Source organism: Pan troglodytes, chromosome 19 (genome assembly GCF_028858775.2).
Source record: "Pan troglodytes isolate AG18354 chromosome 19, NHGRI_mPanTro3-v2.0_pri, whole genome shotgun sequence".
In the NCBI taxonomy this organism is placed as follows: Eukaryota; Metazoa; Chordata; class Mammalia; order Primates; family Hominidae; genus Pan; species Pan troglodytes.
In genome coordinates, this window is record NC_072417.2 from 95,843,106 (window position 1) to 95,858,558 (window position 15,453).

Consider the following 15,453-nt stretch of genomic DNA (forward strand, 5'->3'; position numbering starts at 1 on the left):
TGCAGTGAGCTGAGATCACGCCACTGCACTCCAACCTGGTGACAGAGCAAGACTCCATTTCAAAAAAAAAAAAAAAAGAGTGCTGCATGCAGTGTCTGGAGGGCAGCAGCAGGGGGCATTCGGTCTCCCATCCCTCTTGTCCTGGGCACCAAGCGTAAGCTGCCGTCACCTCTTCACCAGCCCTAAATATGGGTGCCCCTCTCCCACAGAACCTGTCTCCAGAGAAGATTTTCCACGTCATTGTGGCCCCTTGTTATGACAAGAAGCTGGAGGCTCTTCAGGAAAGCCTTCCCCCTGCTTTGCATGGCTCCCGGGGCGCTGACTGCGTGTTAACATCAGGTGAGAGGTGGGCGGGGGTGCACCTGGGCGCTGGGGGAATCTCCGACTGGCCAGTACACACCAGAGCCAGGCAGATCTGTGTCCCAGAGCCATCTCAGTGCCTGCCAATGTGGTCGCTTGTCTGAAGTTATTGACAGCTGAGGGTCCTAGGGGCTTAACTGCAGGTGAAGAGAAGGGTCATGTTCGATCTAGCCTCCTGCCTCCTCTGTGCATCTTCCTCAAGATAAATCAGGTCTCAGCTGGGCGCAGTGGCTCACGCCTGTAATCTCAGCACTGGGAGGCCAAGGCAGGTGGATCACCTGAGGTCAGGAGTTCGAGACCAGCCTGACCAACATGGAGAAACCCCGTCTCTACTAAAACTACAAAAAACTAGCCGGGCGTGGTGGCACATGCCTGTAATCCCAGCTGCTCGGGAGGCTGAGGCAGGAGAATCGCTTGAACCCGGGAGGCAGAGGTTGCAGTAAGCCGAGATCGCGCCATTACCCTCCAGCCTGGGCGACAAGAGTAAAACTTTGTCTCAAAAAAAAAAAAGATAAATCAGGTCTCTGGGAGAACCACTTGGGCAGTATGGTGGCCCTAACTTTACATTACAGTCCATGTAAGCTACTTATCTCTTGGTGGGAAAGTTGTCTATAGCCATAGTGGGTCTCCTAATCACAAACCAAGTCTGCACTTAAAACACAAGTGAAGTTTTTTTCATTCAGAATAAAATGAAAAAGGCACGTTTGCTCCAGTGATATTGCCTTTACCACGGTATTGGCCACTCCTTTCAGATGTTAAGAGCCTACAGTGAGTTCTGTGTGTGTTGTGGATGGAAGTGATTCCCTGGAATTATGTAGAACCCATTCAGAAGAATGTTGACATCAGTTGGTGGGGGAAGCTTAAGACTTTGTTAAAATTCTGGCGGAACTGTTTTAATTGGTCTCTGAAAACAGGTCCCTGCAGGTATTTAGATCAGTGGTAGATGAGGCAGAGAGGTCAGCTCTCAGGGACAATCTTTAAGGGCGCCTATGTCCCTCACAGGCCCCTGACTTGAAATTCTAGCACGCAGACGCCTCTGGAAAGGTCCCCACCCCATAGGCACAGGCTCCCTGTGGGGTGATGTGGCAGGGGTGTTGAAGGATGAGGGATAGAAGGGTCCTCAGCACTGCCATCCTTCACTCTCAGAGGAAGGGCCCAGGGGCCATCTGCTTATGTTGACAAAATAAAACATGCGCGGTGGGCTGTTGACAAAATAAAAACATGCGCGGTGGGCTGTCAGAAGAACCATGTCCAGCCATCTTTTTTCTGAGTGCAGATTTATAGGAAATTACGCTATTTTCTTACCTGTGTTTCCAGCCATCTCACAGCATCTAATGTGATGCCACAGCCATGGTTTTAGAGGCTCAGTTTTTCTATTAAGGGTTTTTTCAGGCATCCTCATGTAAAAGGAAATACAGAAAGTGGTTCTCACTTTCAGTTGATCTCATTGCAGAATAAACAATTGTCATATAAATGTAGCTGGGTACAGTGGCTCAGACCTCTAATTCCAGCCACTCAGGAGGCTATGGCTGGAGGATCACTTGAGCCCAGGAGTTTGAGACCTTGCTGGGCAACACAGTGAGACCTCGTCTCTTTTTTTTTTTTTTTTGAGACGGAGTCTCACTCTGTCGCCCAGGCTCTGCAGTGGCTCCATCTTGGCTCACTACAACCTCCATGCCTCCCAGGATCAAGCGATTTTCCTCCCTCAGCCTCCCGAGTAGCTGGGATTACAGGTGCGCCCCACCACACCAGGCTAATTTTTGTGTTTTTAGTAGAGAGGGGGTTTCGCCATGTTGGCTAGACTGGCGACTTTGTTTCTTAAAAAAAAAAGGGGCTGGGTGCAGTGGCTGACACGTGTAATCCCAGCACTTCAGGAGGCTGAGGCAGGCTGGTCACCTGAGGTCAGGAGTTCGAGACCAGTCTGGCCAACATGGTGAAACCCCCGTCTCTACTAAAAATACAAAAATTAGCCAGGCGTGGTAGTGCACACCTGTAATCACAGCTACTCAGGAGGCTGCGGCAAGAGAATCACTTGAACCCGGGAGGCAGAGGTTACAGCGAGACAAGATTGCACCACTGGACTCCAGCCTGGGCGGCGGAGGTGAGACTCCATCTCAAAAAAAAAAAAAAAATGCAACCAGTGTATATTTCATCATCCTATCTCTGTGAGCTTGTTATACACAAAAGTTTTCTGTTTGTTTCATGCAAAGTAGGCCAAAAAAGTTTACAGATTTTCCACATGGGAAAATCATGGAGAGATTGTTTACATAAATCCCACAGTTCAAGGGCAGAAAGAGGAATGGAAAGAGGAGTTAGAATTGAATTCTGCTTACGTTTTGTTAGTGTTTCATTTTATTGGCCTCACTTTGCCCTTTAGATGGACTCCTGCTGTGTGTGATGGAGATTTCATAAGAGGGAGGTCACCCAGGGTCACTAATGTCAAATCTCCTGCAGGGGAAGAAAAGTTCCTGTGGCCACCTGTGTCTTTTCAGTGTCTTACTTCGTTTGTCTGCAGGTGAAATTGCTCAAATAATGGAGCAAGGTGACCTCTCAGTGAGAGATGCTGCCGTCGACACTCTGTAAGTGGCTTCTCTGGGGAGAGTCCTCTGGGGGGCAGGACCTCTCGTCAGCCCTGCCAGCCACCTGCCAGGCCCAGGGCTGCCCTGCTTTATGACGAGGCCATGTGAAGCACTGCGATGCAGTCCCCCAGGCCCCTGCCACAACCCTCAGCCACCCTATAGCTGTTGAATGGGATACCATTCACCAGGGCTGCCAGGGAGTTGAAGGCTTGGCGGGCTTCCATGGTGTGATTGCCACCCTAAACCCTTGAGGAAGGACAGAATGCACAAACAGCTTTGTCCTCGCTGGCGCAGGGCTGTTCATGTGTGCACCAGCCCCCTTCTTCCTGAGTGCCGTCTGTGCCTCACATTCCGTGTGGTCTATGGGGCAGTGGGGCAGCTCCCTCAGGCCCCTTTGCACCAAGAGTGGCAGTCTGGGTTCTGCTGGGGGCGGTGACCTCGATACCCAGCAAGGCCCAGGGCTCCTGCTGCACCCCAGGCACTGGGCAGAGAGCACCACAAAGGCAGTGGCGTGTGTCCTCGCCAACAGTCTGCATCCCAGGTGCTGCATTCGTGCCCTTTTGGGGGAAGGTAAGATAGAAGTTTACAGAATTTAAGCATCTGTGGGGCCAGGCGTGGTGGCTCACACCTATAATCACAGTACTTTGGGAGGCTGAGGTAGGAGGATCGCTTGAGTCCAGGAGGCTGGGGCTGTAGTGAGCTATGATTGTGCCACTGCACTCCAGCCTGAGAGACAGAATAAGACCCTGTCTCCAAAAGAAAAAGACCATAAGCATCTGGAGCACCTGCAAGAGCCTGTGCATGGGCTCGGCGTGACTGAGAGTCCTCCGCCTGGCCCGAGCATCAGGCAGGCCCTCCCGAGACCCCTCAAGATGCTAGAATGGGACTTTCTGCAAAGTTTAAACATCTGTACAGGATTTAGCTTCTTTGGTGGCAAACTTGGATTGTGATGCCCTCAGGAAGTCTGGTTTCACTCTTTCTGTCACTGTACGTCGGCATTCATGAAGGACTTGTATTTTCTCTGCCTGGTGAGGTTTGGAGACTTGAAGGAGGACAAGGTGACGCGCCATGATGGAGCCAGCTCGGACGGGCACCTGGCACACATCTTCAGACATGCGGCCAAGGAGCTGTTCAACGAGGATGTGGAGGAGGTCACTTACCGAGCCCTGAGGTGTGGGGCAGCATCCACAGCCTGTCTGTGCCTGTGGTTAGCACGTGTGCATGGTGTGCCTGTATGGATCTGTGCATGTGGCAGTTCTATGTATGGAGTTTACACTAGTGAAAATCAAAAGGACTTTTTTGTGTTTATTCAGACCTTTTATTTTGCTGACATTCCAAACTTACATTAGAAAGTGTTCTTGGCCGGGTGCGGTGGCTCGTGCCTGTAATCCCAGCACTTTGGGAGGCCGAGGCGAGCGGATCATGAGGTCAGGAGATCGAGACCATCCTGGCTAACACGGTGAAACCCTATCTCTACTAAAAATACAAAAAATTAGCTGAGCGTGGTGGTGGGCGCCTGTAGTCCCAGCTACTCGGGAAGCTGAGGCAGGAGAATGGCGTGAACCCGGGAGGCAGAGGTTGCAGTGAGCCAAGATGGTGCCACTGCACTCCAGCCTGGGCAACAGAGCAAGACTCCGTCTCAAAAAAAAAAAGAAAGTGTTCTTAAGTCACAGATAAATGACTTGATGGATCAAAATTCTCTGTGTTCATTTTGTAGAAACAAAGACTTCCAAGAGGTCACCCTTGAGAAGAACGGAGAGGTGGTGTTACGCTTTGCTGCAGCCTATGGCTTTCGAAACATCCAGAACATGATCCTGAAGCTTAAGAAGGGCAAGTTCCCATTCCACTTTGTGGAGGTCCTCGCCTGTGCTGGAGGTGAGGCGCCAAGAGCAGCACCTGGCTCTGTCTCCCACGGGTGCTCAGGCCACACTGGTCCTGCAGCTGCCAGAGAGATGGTGCTCTTGGCCACCCAGAGCCTCTCTCAGCCCTGAGAGCTTTGTAGGGTATGGATGCTCCCGTGGGGCTTGTGCTGGGACATTCTAGGCTCCATTGGTTTTGCTCTTTTCCTCACCCCACGTAGCATGTGGGCATTCTCTTGGGGACGTGCCCTCAGGAGCCCCAACATGGCACCAGGTGAGAGTCAGCCCGTGGCGGCTGGCTTAGAGAACAAATCACAAGAGTTGAGGCTGCCCTGCCTAGGAGAAACACCCCTGCCCCGTGCCAGGCACCAAGGATGAGCCTTCTCTGTCCTGAGTGATGGGAGAGAGCAGTGAGAGGTGGAAGCGGGAAGGGGTGTGACCCAGCCTGGGCCTGAGGGGCTCCCTTGTTGCGTGGAGGGAGGGTGGGCCACTGTGGGCTGCGATCATCCAGACAAGTGAGGAAGGATCCCCACCTGGGGCAGGGGGAGTGAGAGGATGAGAGGAGGCCAGGACACGGTGGGGGTCTCCGGGAGGGACTTGCTGAGGGTGTGTCAGGGAAGAAGGGGACCCTCTGCCCCTGACCCATGGTGGGGAACTGAGGACCTTTGTGCCATTGTGAGTCGGGGGGGCACCACGAGGGACTCGAGTGGAAATGCCGGGTGCAGGTCAGTTGGAGGAGCGGCTCCACTGATGTTAGACAAATGGGACAAGGTGTGAAGCCACAGGATGGGAGGGGCCCTTGGGCAGGGCACAGACAAGGGTGTGTCCTTCAACACAAAGGATCTCGTAGAGGAGGGGAGGCCCCAGCCAGCACTGACAAGAGGAAGGTGAGGGCAGAGAGGCGAGCATGTGGCCTTGGAGGCCTCACCGAGCATTCCAGGGGCACGGAAGGGTCAGTCCCACAGCTGGGCTGAGGAGCAGCCGGGAGGTGGGCCGTGAAGCAGGGCCTCTGGGAGGGCCTCTGTGTGCAAGCGGGTGGAGCTGGGGCCTGAGGAAGGAGAAGGTGCAAGCCCAGCCCCCTGGGAAAGTGGAGGTTGGAGACCAGCTGGGGTGCCACCCTGGAACCCATGGGGAGTGAGGTTTAACCAGGGAAATTTGCTCCAGATTGTTTTAAATGAACTCTTACACTACTAAGAGTGACATCATCTAACACGTTGGAGAGTAAGTAGCATTAATAGATAGGAGACACATTTTTACTCAGGCCAGTGTTGGGTGTGTGGGCTCATGGCTGGGCTCACAGCTTAGCTGCCTCCGGTGCAGCCTCCAGGCAGGGCCCAGCACACTAACACGTGTGGTGCAGGCAGGAGTGGTTTAACTGCTTGTTCACAATTCCTGTGCTATCCTGGTTTTGCCAAATTCCAAGAGAAGTTGGAAATCGGGATTTGCATATGAAGCCACCCAGTTCTAAAAGGTTGGCAACTTAGGTTTTAGGTAAAACCATTTTATGGGTGATGTAAATGGGTAAGAATGAGAGGCACACGGGTCCAGGCACGGTGGCTCACGCCTGTAATCCCAGCACTTTGGGAGGCCGAGGTGGTCAGATTACCTGAGGTCAGGAGTTTGAGACCAGCCTGGCCAACATGGTAAAACCCTGTCTCTACTAAAAATATGAAAATTAGCCGGGCATGGTGGCACACACCTGTAACCCCAGGTACTTGGGAGACTGAGGCGGGAGAATCGCTTGAGCCCAGGAGATGGAGGTTGCAGTGAGCCGAGATTGGGCCACTGCACTCCAGCCTGACCAATGGAGAGAGACTCTGTGGCGGAAAAAAAAAAAAAGAATGAGAGGCACACGGGGCTGTGAGTCTGGGATCAGTGTCCCTGACAGCCTTGAGGAAGACCCTGGCCTGTGCAGCCAGCCCTAGCCTTAGGCCACACAACATTCCACGTCCCCTTTATTCCTCTCCTGCTTCCAAACTCTTCCCTGTGAGGCAAAACTTCCTTAAGACTATCCCGGCTGGGTGTGGTGGCTCATGCCAGTAGTCCCAGCTCGAAGTAGGATTGCCACTTGAAGCCAGGAGTTCAAGACCAGCCTGAGCAACATAGCGACACCCGCCCCTACCCCCCAATCTCTACAAAAAATTTAAAAATCAGCCGGGCAAGGTGGTGTGTGTCTGTAGTTCTAGCTGCTCAGGAGGCTAAGGCAGAAAGATCGCCTGAGCCCAGATAAACTTACCTGTGTTTATCTTTCAGGATGCTTAAATGGCAGAGGCCAAGCCCAGACTCCAGACGGACATGCGGATAAGGCCCTGCTGCGGCAGATGGAAGGCATTTACGCTGACATCCCTGTGCGGCGTCCAGAGTCCAGTGCACACGTGCAGGAGCTGTACCAGGAGTGGCTGGAGGGGATCAACTCCCCCAAGGCCCGAGAGGTGCTGCATACCACGTACCAGAGCCAGGAGCGTGGCGCACACAGCCTGGACATCAAGTGGTGAAGTGAGGCCAGGGCCTTCCAGCTGCTCTTGGGGCCAGAGCCAAGAGCCTCTCAGTAGAGGGAGGGGCTGCCCTGAGTGGAGTATTAAAGACACTTAAGAAAACCGCTCAATGGGTTACTTTGGTTTCTCCGAGTTCCCTGCTACCCCATTCATTGGAGGCCCCTCAGGCAGTTTCATGTGGTGCTATCTTCATAATAGGTGTGGGATTGGAACTTTTTTTTCTTTTTTTTTTTTGAGACGGAGTCTCACTCTGTCACCCAGGCTGGAGTGCAATGGTGCAATCTCAGCTCACTGCAACCTCTGCCTCCCGGGTTCAAGCGATTCTCTTGCCCCAGCCTCCCGAGTAGCTGGGACTACACGCGCCATGCCCAGCTAATTTTTGTATTTTTAGTAGAGATGGGGTTTCACTATGTTGGCCAGGCTGGATTGAATTCCTGACCTGATCCACCCGCCTTGGCCTCCCAAAGTGCCAGGACTGCAGGCGTGAGCCACGGTGCCCGGCAGATTGGAACGTTTTAACATGGGAGGAGCACCTCCCCAGTTTATCCCTTCATCCTAAGATTGTGAAAAAGTCCCAAAGAGTGGGAATGGAGACAGACGACTGTATTTTAGGTTTAAAAAGAAAAATCCAGAAAGTGTCCTGTGAAGAGCTAGGACCCCCAGAGGTTCTAACGCACATGACTTGGAGGTGATTTGATGTGGGAGTGAGGGCAGAGGGTGGGGTGGCTGTGCCTGTGGACTCCTGTGGCCCTGGGGTTGTTAGGGCAGGCAGTCCACAGTCCCAGATCCCTGCCCATTTTGGCTCTTTCTTTTACCCACTCATATTTTCCTTGAAAATGTTTTTGCCAGAACATTAATAACTGTCAGCCTTTTAGAATCAGGAGACTTACATACAAATCTGAATTTTCAGCTTTTAGAAAAACTGTAGTTTCTGACAACAGTAGGCCCCATTCCTCACAGCCAGTCACCACCCTCCTCCCATTCCTCACAGCCAGTCACCACCCTCCTGGACCATACTCAGGGCCCTGGAGGCCTGGCAACCCAGGCCCCAACTCAAACTTGTACATTCAGTCTTTCAGTCGGACTCGCATTGGGGCAAGGGTGACAGACACGAGAATGGAAAATTGAGAAGGCTGCCCGCACAAGCTGGGTGGGTGCAGGGGGCCCCAGCTCATCATCAGCACCGTCGTGGGGTGGGAGTCGGGGGTAAAGGTTCCGTCTGACCCTGAGGGGTTGAGGATGCTCAGGTGGTCCAGCCTCCCGCAGAACACTTCCCTGTCACCCTTGGCAGACAGGTTTCTTCTCACACGGCCCTGGCCCATCCACTCGCCATGAAGCCCTCTGTGCTCAGGGTGATGGAGCCCCCTCCATTCTGGCACTGCACTGTGGGCGTGAGCTTGCCTTAAAAAGAAAGGAGAGGCCAGGCACGGTGGCTCGTGCCCTATGATCCCAGCACACTGGGAGGCCAAGGTGGGAGGATTGCTGGAGTCCAGGAGTTTCTACATTGGAGACTCCGTCTCTACAAATTTTTTTTTTTTTTTGAGACAGAGTCTCACTTTGTCACCCAGGCTGGAGTTCAGTGGCGTGATCTCGGCTCACAGCAACCTCCGCCTCCTGGGTTCAAGCGATTCTCCTGCCTCAGCCTCTGGAGTAGCTGGGATTACAGGCGCGCGCCACCGCGCCTGGCTAATTGTATTCTTAGTTGAGACGGGTTTCGCCATGTTGATCGGGCCGGTCAGGCTGGAATTTCTGACCTCAGGTGATCCGACAACCTCAGGTGATCCGACCACCTCAGCCTCCCAAAATGCTGGGATTACAGGCGTGAGCCACTGCACCTGGCAAAAAATTTTTTTTAAAAAAGGAGAAAGCAGTTTAACCACAAACAGTGAAACAGAGCTGGCAGACGCCTGAAACTCCATGGAACCATGCAGCTGTACCCTAGGGCTCCTCCCAGGAAAAGAGAGATGTCAACGTGGCCCGAGGTGTCCTGAAGCACTGGGATTGGATTAACTCGAGCGATGGCCTTCCCAGCCCTCCGTGCTGCAGAGCCTCTGCTCGCTAGGCTGCCTTCATCTCACTCTGTGTGCTGTGCCTGTGCACCTGTCTTGTCAATAACTGCATATATTGTGTTGCGTTGCCTGTCTTGCTGGATAACTGCATATATTGTGTTCAGTTGTGTATTTGTTTTGCTTTCAGTCTATATACAGTTGGGTTTCCAACCTCTGATTCTGGAATAAACAGTTGCAGCGTGTCTGAGTGAATGGTTGAGTGAGCCGAGCCACCTGCTGCCCCAGCAGGGCCACATCTTGTGGTGTGTTGCCGTCCTCACCGCGGCCACGCCAGGTGGACTTGCCCTGTGCTTTCTGAGCCGCCACCTGGTGTGGAGTCAGGAGAGTCCTCTGTCTCCCTCCAGGAAGCTGCTCACCAGGCCTAGAACACCAGAAGTCGGTAGAGGGCCACCCTCGTCCAGCTACAGTGAAGAGATCACCTCCTGCAGTAACCACTGCGCAGGGCACCACAGCTGGCCTGCCGTGAAGCCGCCCCTGCAGGTCGCGTGGGGAGGCCAGGCTGAGGCACTGGGCACCAACATGAGACACCAGGGGTCCCCCGTGCCTGCTGGTGGGTTATAGCCATGGGGACTGTGTGCATTTTCTTCTGCACAGGAGAAAAGTGGCGAGATTTCCTTCATTGTAACCGGAACGATATTAGCCGTCAGGCCAAGGCGCCTAGATGTGGAGGCAGCACACTGGTCGGGAGGGATGGTGTGCCCGGCCCATGCCCACTAGTGAGCCAGGCTGGTCCTGGTGTGAGGAGGAGCAGGAGGACGAGATGAGCCCTGGGTGGCATCCCGTGCTGGCACCACCATGTAGGAACATGGCCATGTGTGCTCTGGTGCTGCCATGTACTGCAGGGGACCCGAACACGTCTGAGCTGATAAACGTGTTGCCGTCCCAGTGAATAGATCTGCTGTTCGGTGCCTGTGGTCTGATGGGCAGCGCCCAGGTTTCTCAATTCCATTTCCACCTGGCCTGAGAGCTTGTACTCGTCGCAGCCAGTGTAGACTGTCCACACTGGTCCTTAGTGTTGCTGCAGTTGCAAATGGGCTCATCCACTGTGCCTGCCTGTTGGTTTGCCGCTTGCCTGGGATGTGGATCTAGGGTGAACTCTTGGGTGTGTGCCGGCTTTGAGGGTGTCCCATGGCCTCATCTGCGGGCCCAGAGCTGAGCAACTGAGGCGTCTGGACACATGGCCTGCCACAGTCGTGTGACCTTCACGCCGAGTCTAGGCCAGAGATGTCAGAGGAGGGAATTGCGGCCCAGGCAGGGGCTGACTTGCCCAAGGCCACTTGGCCTCCAGATGGGGCCCGGTGTTTAAGTTTCCACTTCAAACAGAGCATCTGTCTAAAGCAGATCAACCCTCAACTCGTGGTTAGGAGCCCTCAGTCCGCCGCTGCAGGGGGCGAGCTGTCGGTTTTGGGTAGAGGCGGGCTCTGCGTTCTGAGGATGAGCCTTGTGGATTTTGGGTAGAGGCCGGCTCTACTTTCTGAGGATGAGCCTTGTGTTCCGAAATCAAGGAGAGCAGGTGCCAGGGCTGAACACTTCAAAGTTGTAATGCGAATTGTCCAATAGGCAAAGATTTTTATTAAGTATTCAGCTGAGTAAGAAGAGGGGGTGCTCACGACTGCTGGCTGGAGTGCAGTTTGGCAGTAACGCCCCAGCTTGATGAAAGTCGTATAGTTTAGCTGTTAGGAACTTTCCCTGGAGCAGTCCACCTCACAGGTGCTCAGTGCGCAGGACCTGGAGGATATCTGTTCTATGTCTGCATTGGTGTAAACAAGCTACAACACCGAACTAAAAGCCCATCGGGGCAAGTGTCAGGACATCCTGGGGGTTCTAGGAGTGGTTAAAGTATAAAATAGATGTTTATGTCCTGACATGGACTTTTTTTTTTTTTTTTTTTTTTTTGAGACAGGGTCTGGCCCTATCACCCAGGTTGGAGTACAATGGCACCATCATGGCTTACTGCAGACTCAACCTCTCAGACTCAATCAATCCTCCCACTTCAGCCTCCTGAATAGCTGGGACTGCAGGCATGCGCCACTACTCCCAGCTAATTTTTTGTACTTTCTGTGGAGACAGGGTTTTGCCATGTTGCCCAGGCTGGTCTCGAGCTCCTGGGCTCAAGTGATCCTCTCCCCTCAGCCTCCCAAAGTGCTGGGATTACAGGCGTGAGCCACCACACCAGCCTGATTTGAAATTTGGTTAGAATAAGAAAGAAAACCTGGCAAGCCAGAGTGACAGACATGGCATCTGCATGGTGAGTGTGGACGAGTGGCAGTGGATTTGGGAGGGGGGACTGGAGCGGGAGCAGTGGCTGCCAACCATGGGCCTGACCCGGCGAGCCCGTCACCAGATTCCAGATACTCCCACCCCGACTGCTTGGACGTATTGCAAATATAGTGACTCATAGGATTACTGTCCTTTGATTTATGTTAATCATAGCCTTGAATGCTTTCTTAAAGTGTAAAAGTTACAGTTAAAAAAACCTCCAACCTTACTTTTCATAACTCTGCCAGCTCTTTGTGGTGGGTTAGCCTTCTGCTCTGGGTGGCACAGTGGCGTCAGCGTCTGTTTTGCTAACTCTGGGCATCTCATCCTAACTGTGCCCAGCCACATGGAGGGCCTCAGAGAGGGGCACAGAAGTGCATTTTGGGTGGCTGCATTTGCCATCCAATATCCTAGTTGGAATCGGGAGACCTTGCATCAAGCCAGGACACAGGACCGCTGTTGGATGCCATGGTCTGAGCAGCAATGTGGCCCTCATCTGAGGTGTGTGCTGGGTCTGCCTCTGCACCAGCTAGGTGTCCTGGTAAGTTAAGTAACACTTCGCCTCCTCTCTGTTGCCCCTGAGCCTTTGTCTCGCATCGATCTTGGCAGAATCCTCCTGTTCCTCTGTCTTCGGCTTTAGCCACCATCAGGGCGTGTGTCCTGCTATTTCCCCACTCGTTTTTGCCCTGTAAAGGAAAGACCATGTAGCAGCTGGCACTCCTTCCCCACTCCAGGCCCGGTGTCCTGGGCTGTGGTACCTGAGGATTCTGTCCCTGAGCCAGTCTGGACACAGCCAGGCGGCAGCACTGGCACTTTGGGATGTCAGTGCATCCTCATGGGCACTGTGTGTCCACGTGGGATGCCAGGACCTGGTGCTGGGATGTACAGGGAGTGAGTACTGCGGCTGCATTTCTCTCCTGTTGGAGGGAGGTTCTCACCTCCGGCTTCTGATGATGTCAGTGGAGCGAGAATGCCAACCCAGAGGGCCATGACACTCCAGCCCTTTTTTTTTTTTTTTTTTTTTTTTTTTGAGACAGGTTCTCGTTCTGTCACCCAGGCTGGAGTGCAGTGGTGCAATCTCAGCTCACTGCAGCTTCGACCTACCAGGCCCAAGAGATCTCTCACACTCCGAGTAGCTGGGACTACAGGCGCCAGCCACCACACCCAGCTAATATTTTTGTATATTTTTGTAGAGACGGGGTTTCACCATGTTGCCCAGGCTGGTCTCCAACTCCTGACCTCAAGCGATCCACCTGCCTCAGCCTCCCAAAGTGCTGGGGTTACAGGTGTGAGCCACTGCACCTGGCCTTGATCTTCTAGCGAAAACTAGAGAGAGAGAGAGAGAGAGAGAGAGAGAGAGAAACGTTAAGAGGGAAAGAAAAGGCAGGAACCCCTAAGCCCACTCCCTCAGGAGAGGAAGGGAAGAGAGGATGGGGATCCAGCCAGACCCTTTTGTCAGGAAAACACTTGCTGGGTTCCTTACCTGGAGGGGTCTCTAGTGAGTTGGTTGATGGCAGGAGGCTCCCTGGCAGCCAGACAGGGAGAAGAATGCCAGCCTCTGCAGGCACCTTCGGCCACGTGGAGGAGCAGACCTAAGTGTGGCCAGGGGGGTTTCAAAGCCTCAAAAATGCTGCAGACAAAGGATGCATGTCCTGTGCCAGGCCCTGTTCTCTAAGCCACGAGCAGGTACTGATGGGGGGTCCCGGGCCAGGTGGACACACAGAGAAGAGGACTGAGGAGTGCAAAACCCCTCCCTTGCTCCCAGGGAGGCATTTTGCCCAAGCCAGGGAATGCGGAGGGCAATGAGCCCACAACTGCCACGATTTCTGGGACCAAGCTATGAGGCAAGGTAGGCTCACATCAAGATTTGAACTCAGATTGCTGCTGTTGCCTGTCCTCCGTGCCTTGACACAAACAGGGACGTTATTGGGGCCTGGAGAAGAATTATGGGCCACAGGCTGCCCAGTCAGGAAAGAAAAGGGAGTCTATAGCAGAGGATGGTTTCGATCCATCGACCTCTGGGTTATGGGCCCAGCACGCTTCCGCTGCGCCACTCTGCTGGCTATAAGGGTGAAGCCTGAGTCAGATCATGACCACAGGAGTCATCTCCCTGCAGGCGGCGACCCCTACTGGCCAAGAGGGGCCAACAGAGGACCGGCTGGGCAAGGCACATGCTCAATTACAAGCCTACTCCTCCTCTCTCAACTTCTTATAGATAAAACTCTCTGAATTCATGTCCTTTTCTGCTGTTAAAACGTTGGCTGGAGGCCGGGCACAGTGGCTTATGCCTGTAATCACAGCACTTCGGGAGGCCAAGGCAGGCAGATCACATGAGGTCGGGAGTTCGAGGCCAGCCTGACCAACCTGGAGAAACCCTGTCTCTACTAAAAATACAAAATTAGCCGGGTGTGGTGGCGCATGCCTGTAATCCCAGCTACTCGGGAGGCTGAGGCAGAATTGCTTGAACCCAGGAAGTGGAGGTTGCGGTGAGCCGAGATCGCACCACTGCACTCCAGCCTGGGCAACAAGAGTGAAACTCTGTCTCAAAAAAAAAAAAAAAAAAAACGTTGGCTGGGCATGGTGGCTTACGCTGTAATCCCAGCACTCTGGGAGGCTGAGGCTCAGGAGTTTGAGACCAGCCTGGGCAACACAGGGAGACCCCCTCCGGCCTCTACAAAAAATAAAAATAAAAATAAAATAGCCAGGGGTTGGCAGCCAACGCCTGTAGTCCCAGCTACTCAGGAGGCTGAGGTGGGAGGATCGCTTGAGCCCAGGAAGCAGAGAGCAAAGATCGTGCCACTGCGCTCCAGCCTGGGTGACAGAGCCAGACCCCAGTCTCAAAAAACAAAACAAAAAAAAGACTGAAACTCCTGGGATCCAACTGAAAGTATGAGCCGGGACACTCAAAGGAGACAGCTGCAGCTAGTCTAATGAACTGTCTGTGAGGAGCATCTCGACACAAGCCACGGTCAGCACCGAGGCCTGAGCCCTCAGGGCAGGGTGCATCCTTCCCAGGAGCCCGGACCCTGTGAGAGCTGGAGCTAATGGGATGGGCCACCAAACAGGAGGCATGGCTCCCCTGAGAGAAGCCATCGACCCTAGGCCAGGCAGAGAAAGAGCTGGGGAATACCCAAGCCTCTCTCTCCTCCACCCTCCAATCTCCTTGCCCGTGCCTCCCATTGGCTGCAGCCGCTTAGCTGTCTTGCCCTCTGCCTTCCAGGCGGCCTCAGGTAAGAAAGGCGGAGGTGGCCGCCCGGCAGCCACCCCGTCTGGGAGGGAGGTGGAGGGGTCAGCCCCCCGCCCGGCCAGCCGCCCCGTCCGGGAGGTGGGGGGCGCCTCTGCCCAGCCGCCCCTACTGGGAAGTGAGGAGCCCCTCTGCCCGGCCAGCCGCCCCGTCCGGGAGGGAGGTGGGGGGGTCAGCCCCCCGCCCGGCCAGCCGCCCCGTCCGGGAGGTGAGGGGCGCCTCTGCCCGGCCGCCCCTACTGGGAAGTGAGGAGCCCCTCTGCCCAGCCACCACCCCGTCTGGGAGGTGTACCCAACAGCTCATTGAGAGCGGGCCATGATGACAATGGCGGTTTTGTGGAATAGAAAGGGGGGAAAGGTGGGGAAAAGATTGAGAAATCGGATGGTTGCCATGTCTGTGTAGAAAGAGGTAGACATGGGAGACTTCATTTTGTTCTGTACTAAGAAAAATTCTTCTGCCTTGGGATCATGTTGATCTGTGACCTTACCCCCAACCCCGTGCTCTCTGAAACATGTGCTGTATCCACTCAGGGTTAAATGGATTAAGGGCGGTGCAAGATGTGCTTTGTTAAACAGATGCTTGAAGGCA

The 15,453-nt window shown here is 54.0% G+C and overlaps 1 protein-coding gene and 1 non-coding gene across 10 annotated transcripts in view; one reads left to right on the top strand and one right to left on the bottom strand.

Annotated features, from left to right (window-relative positions):
• NARF (nuclear prelamin A recognition factor) overlaps window positions 1-7,403 on the top strand; it is a 29,165-nt gene extending 21,762 nt beyond the window's left edge. For 7 of the 9 annotated variants that reach the window (XM_016930987.4, XM_063799459.1, XM_063799458.1 and 4 more), the window contains 5 exons: window positions 210-339; window positions 2,876-2,939; window positions 3,973-4,110; window positions 4,657-4,814; window positions 7,052-7,403. In XM_016930987.4, the coding sequence (XP_016786476.1) occupies window positions 210-339; window positions 2,876-2,939; window positions 3,973-4,110; window positions 4,657-4,814; window positions 7,052-7,293 (732 nt within the window). In that variant the 3' untranslated portion in view covers window positions 7,294-7,403. Of the gene's footprint in view, window positions 1-209; window positions 340-2,875; window positions 2,940-3,972; window positions 4,147-4,656; window positions 4,815-7,051 lie in introns of all 9 variants that reach the window. The other 2 variants (XR_010153170.1, XR_010153171.1) reach the window with 1 other exon arrangement.
• A 6,206-nt stretch (window positions 7,404-13,609) lies between these two features.
• Window positions 13,610-13,681, bottom strand: TRNAM-CAU (transfer RNA methionine (anticodon CAU)). The gene has a single exon. It is a non-coding gene; the product is annotated as a tRNA-Met (tRNA).
• Between the last annotated feature and the right edge of the window lie 1,772 nt (window positions 13,682-15,453).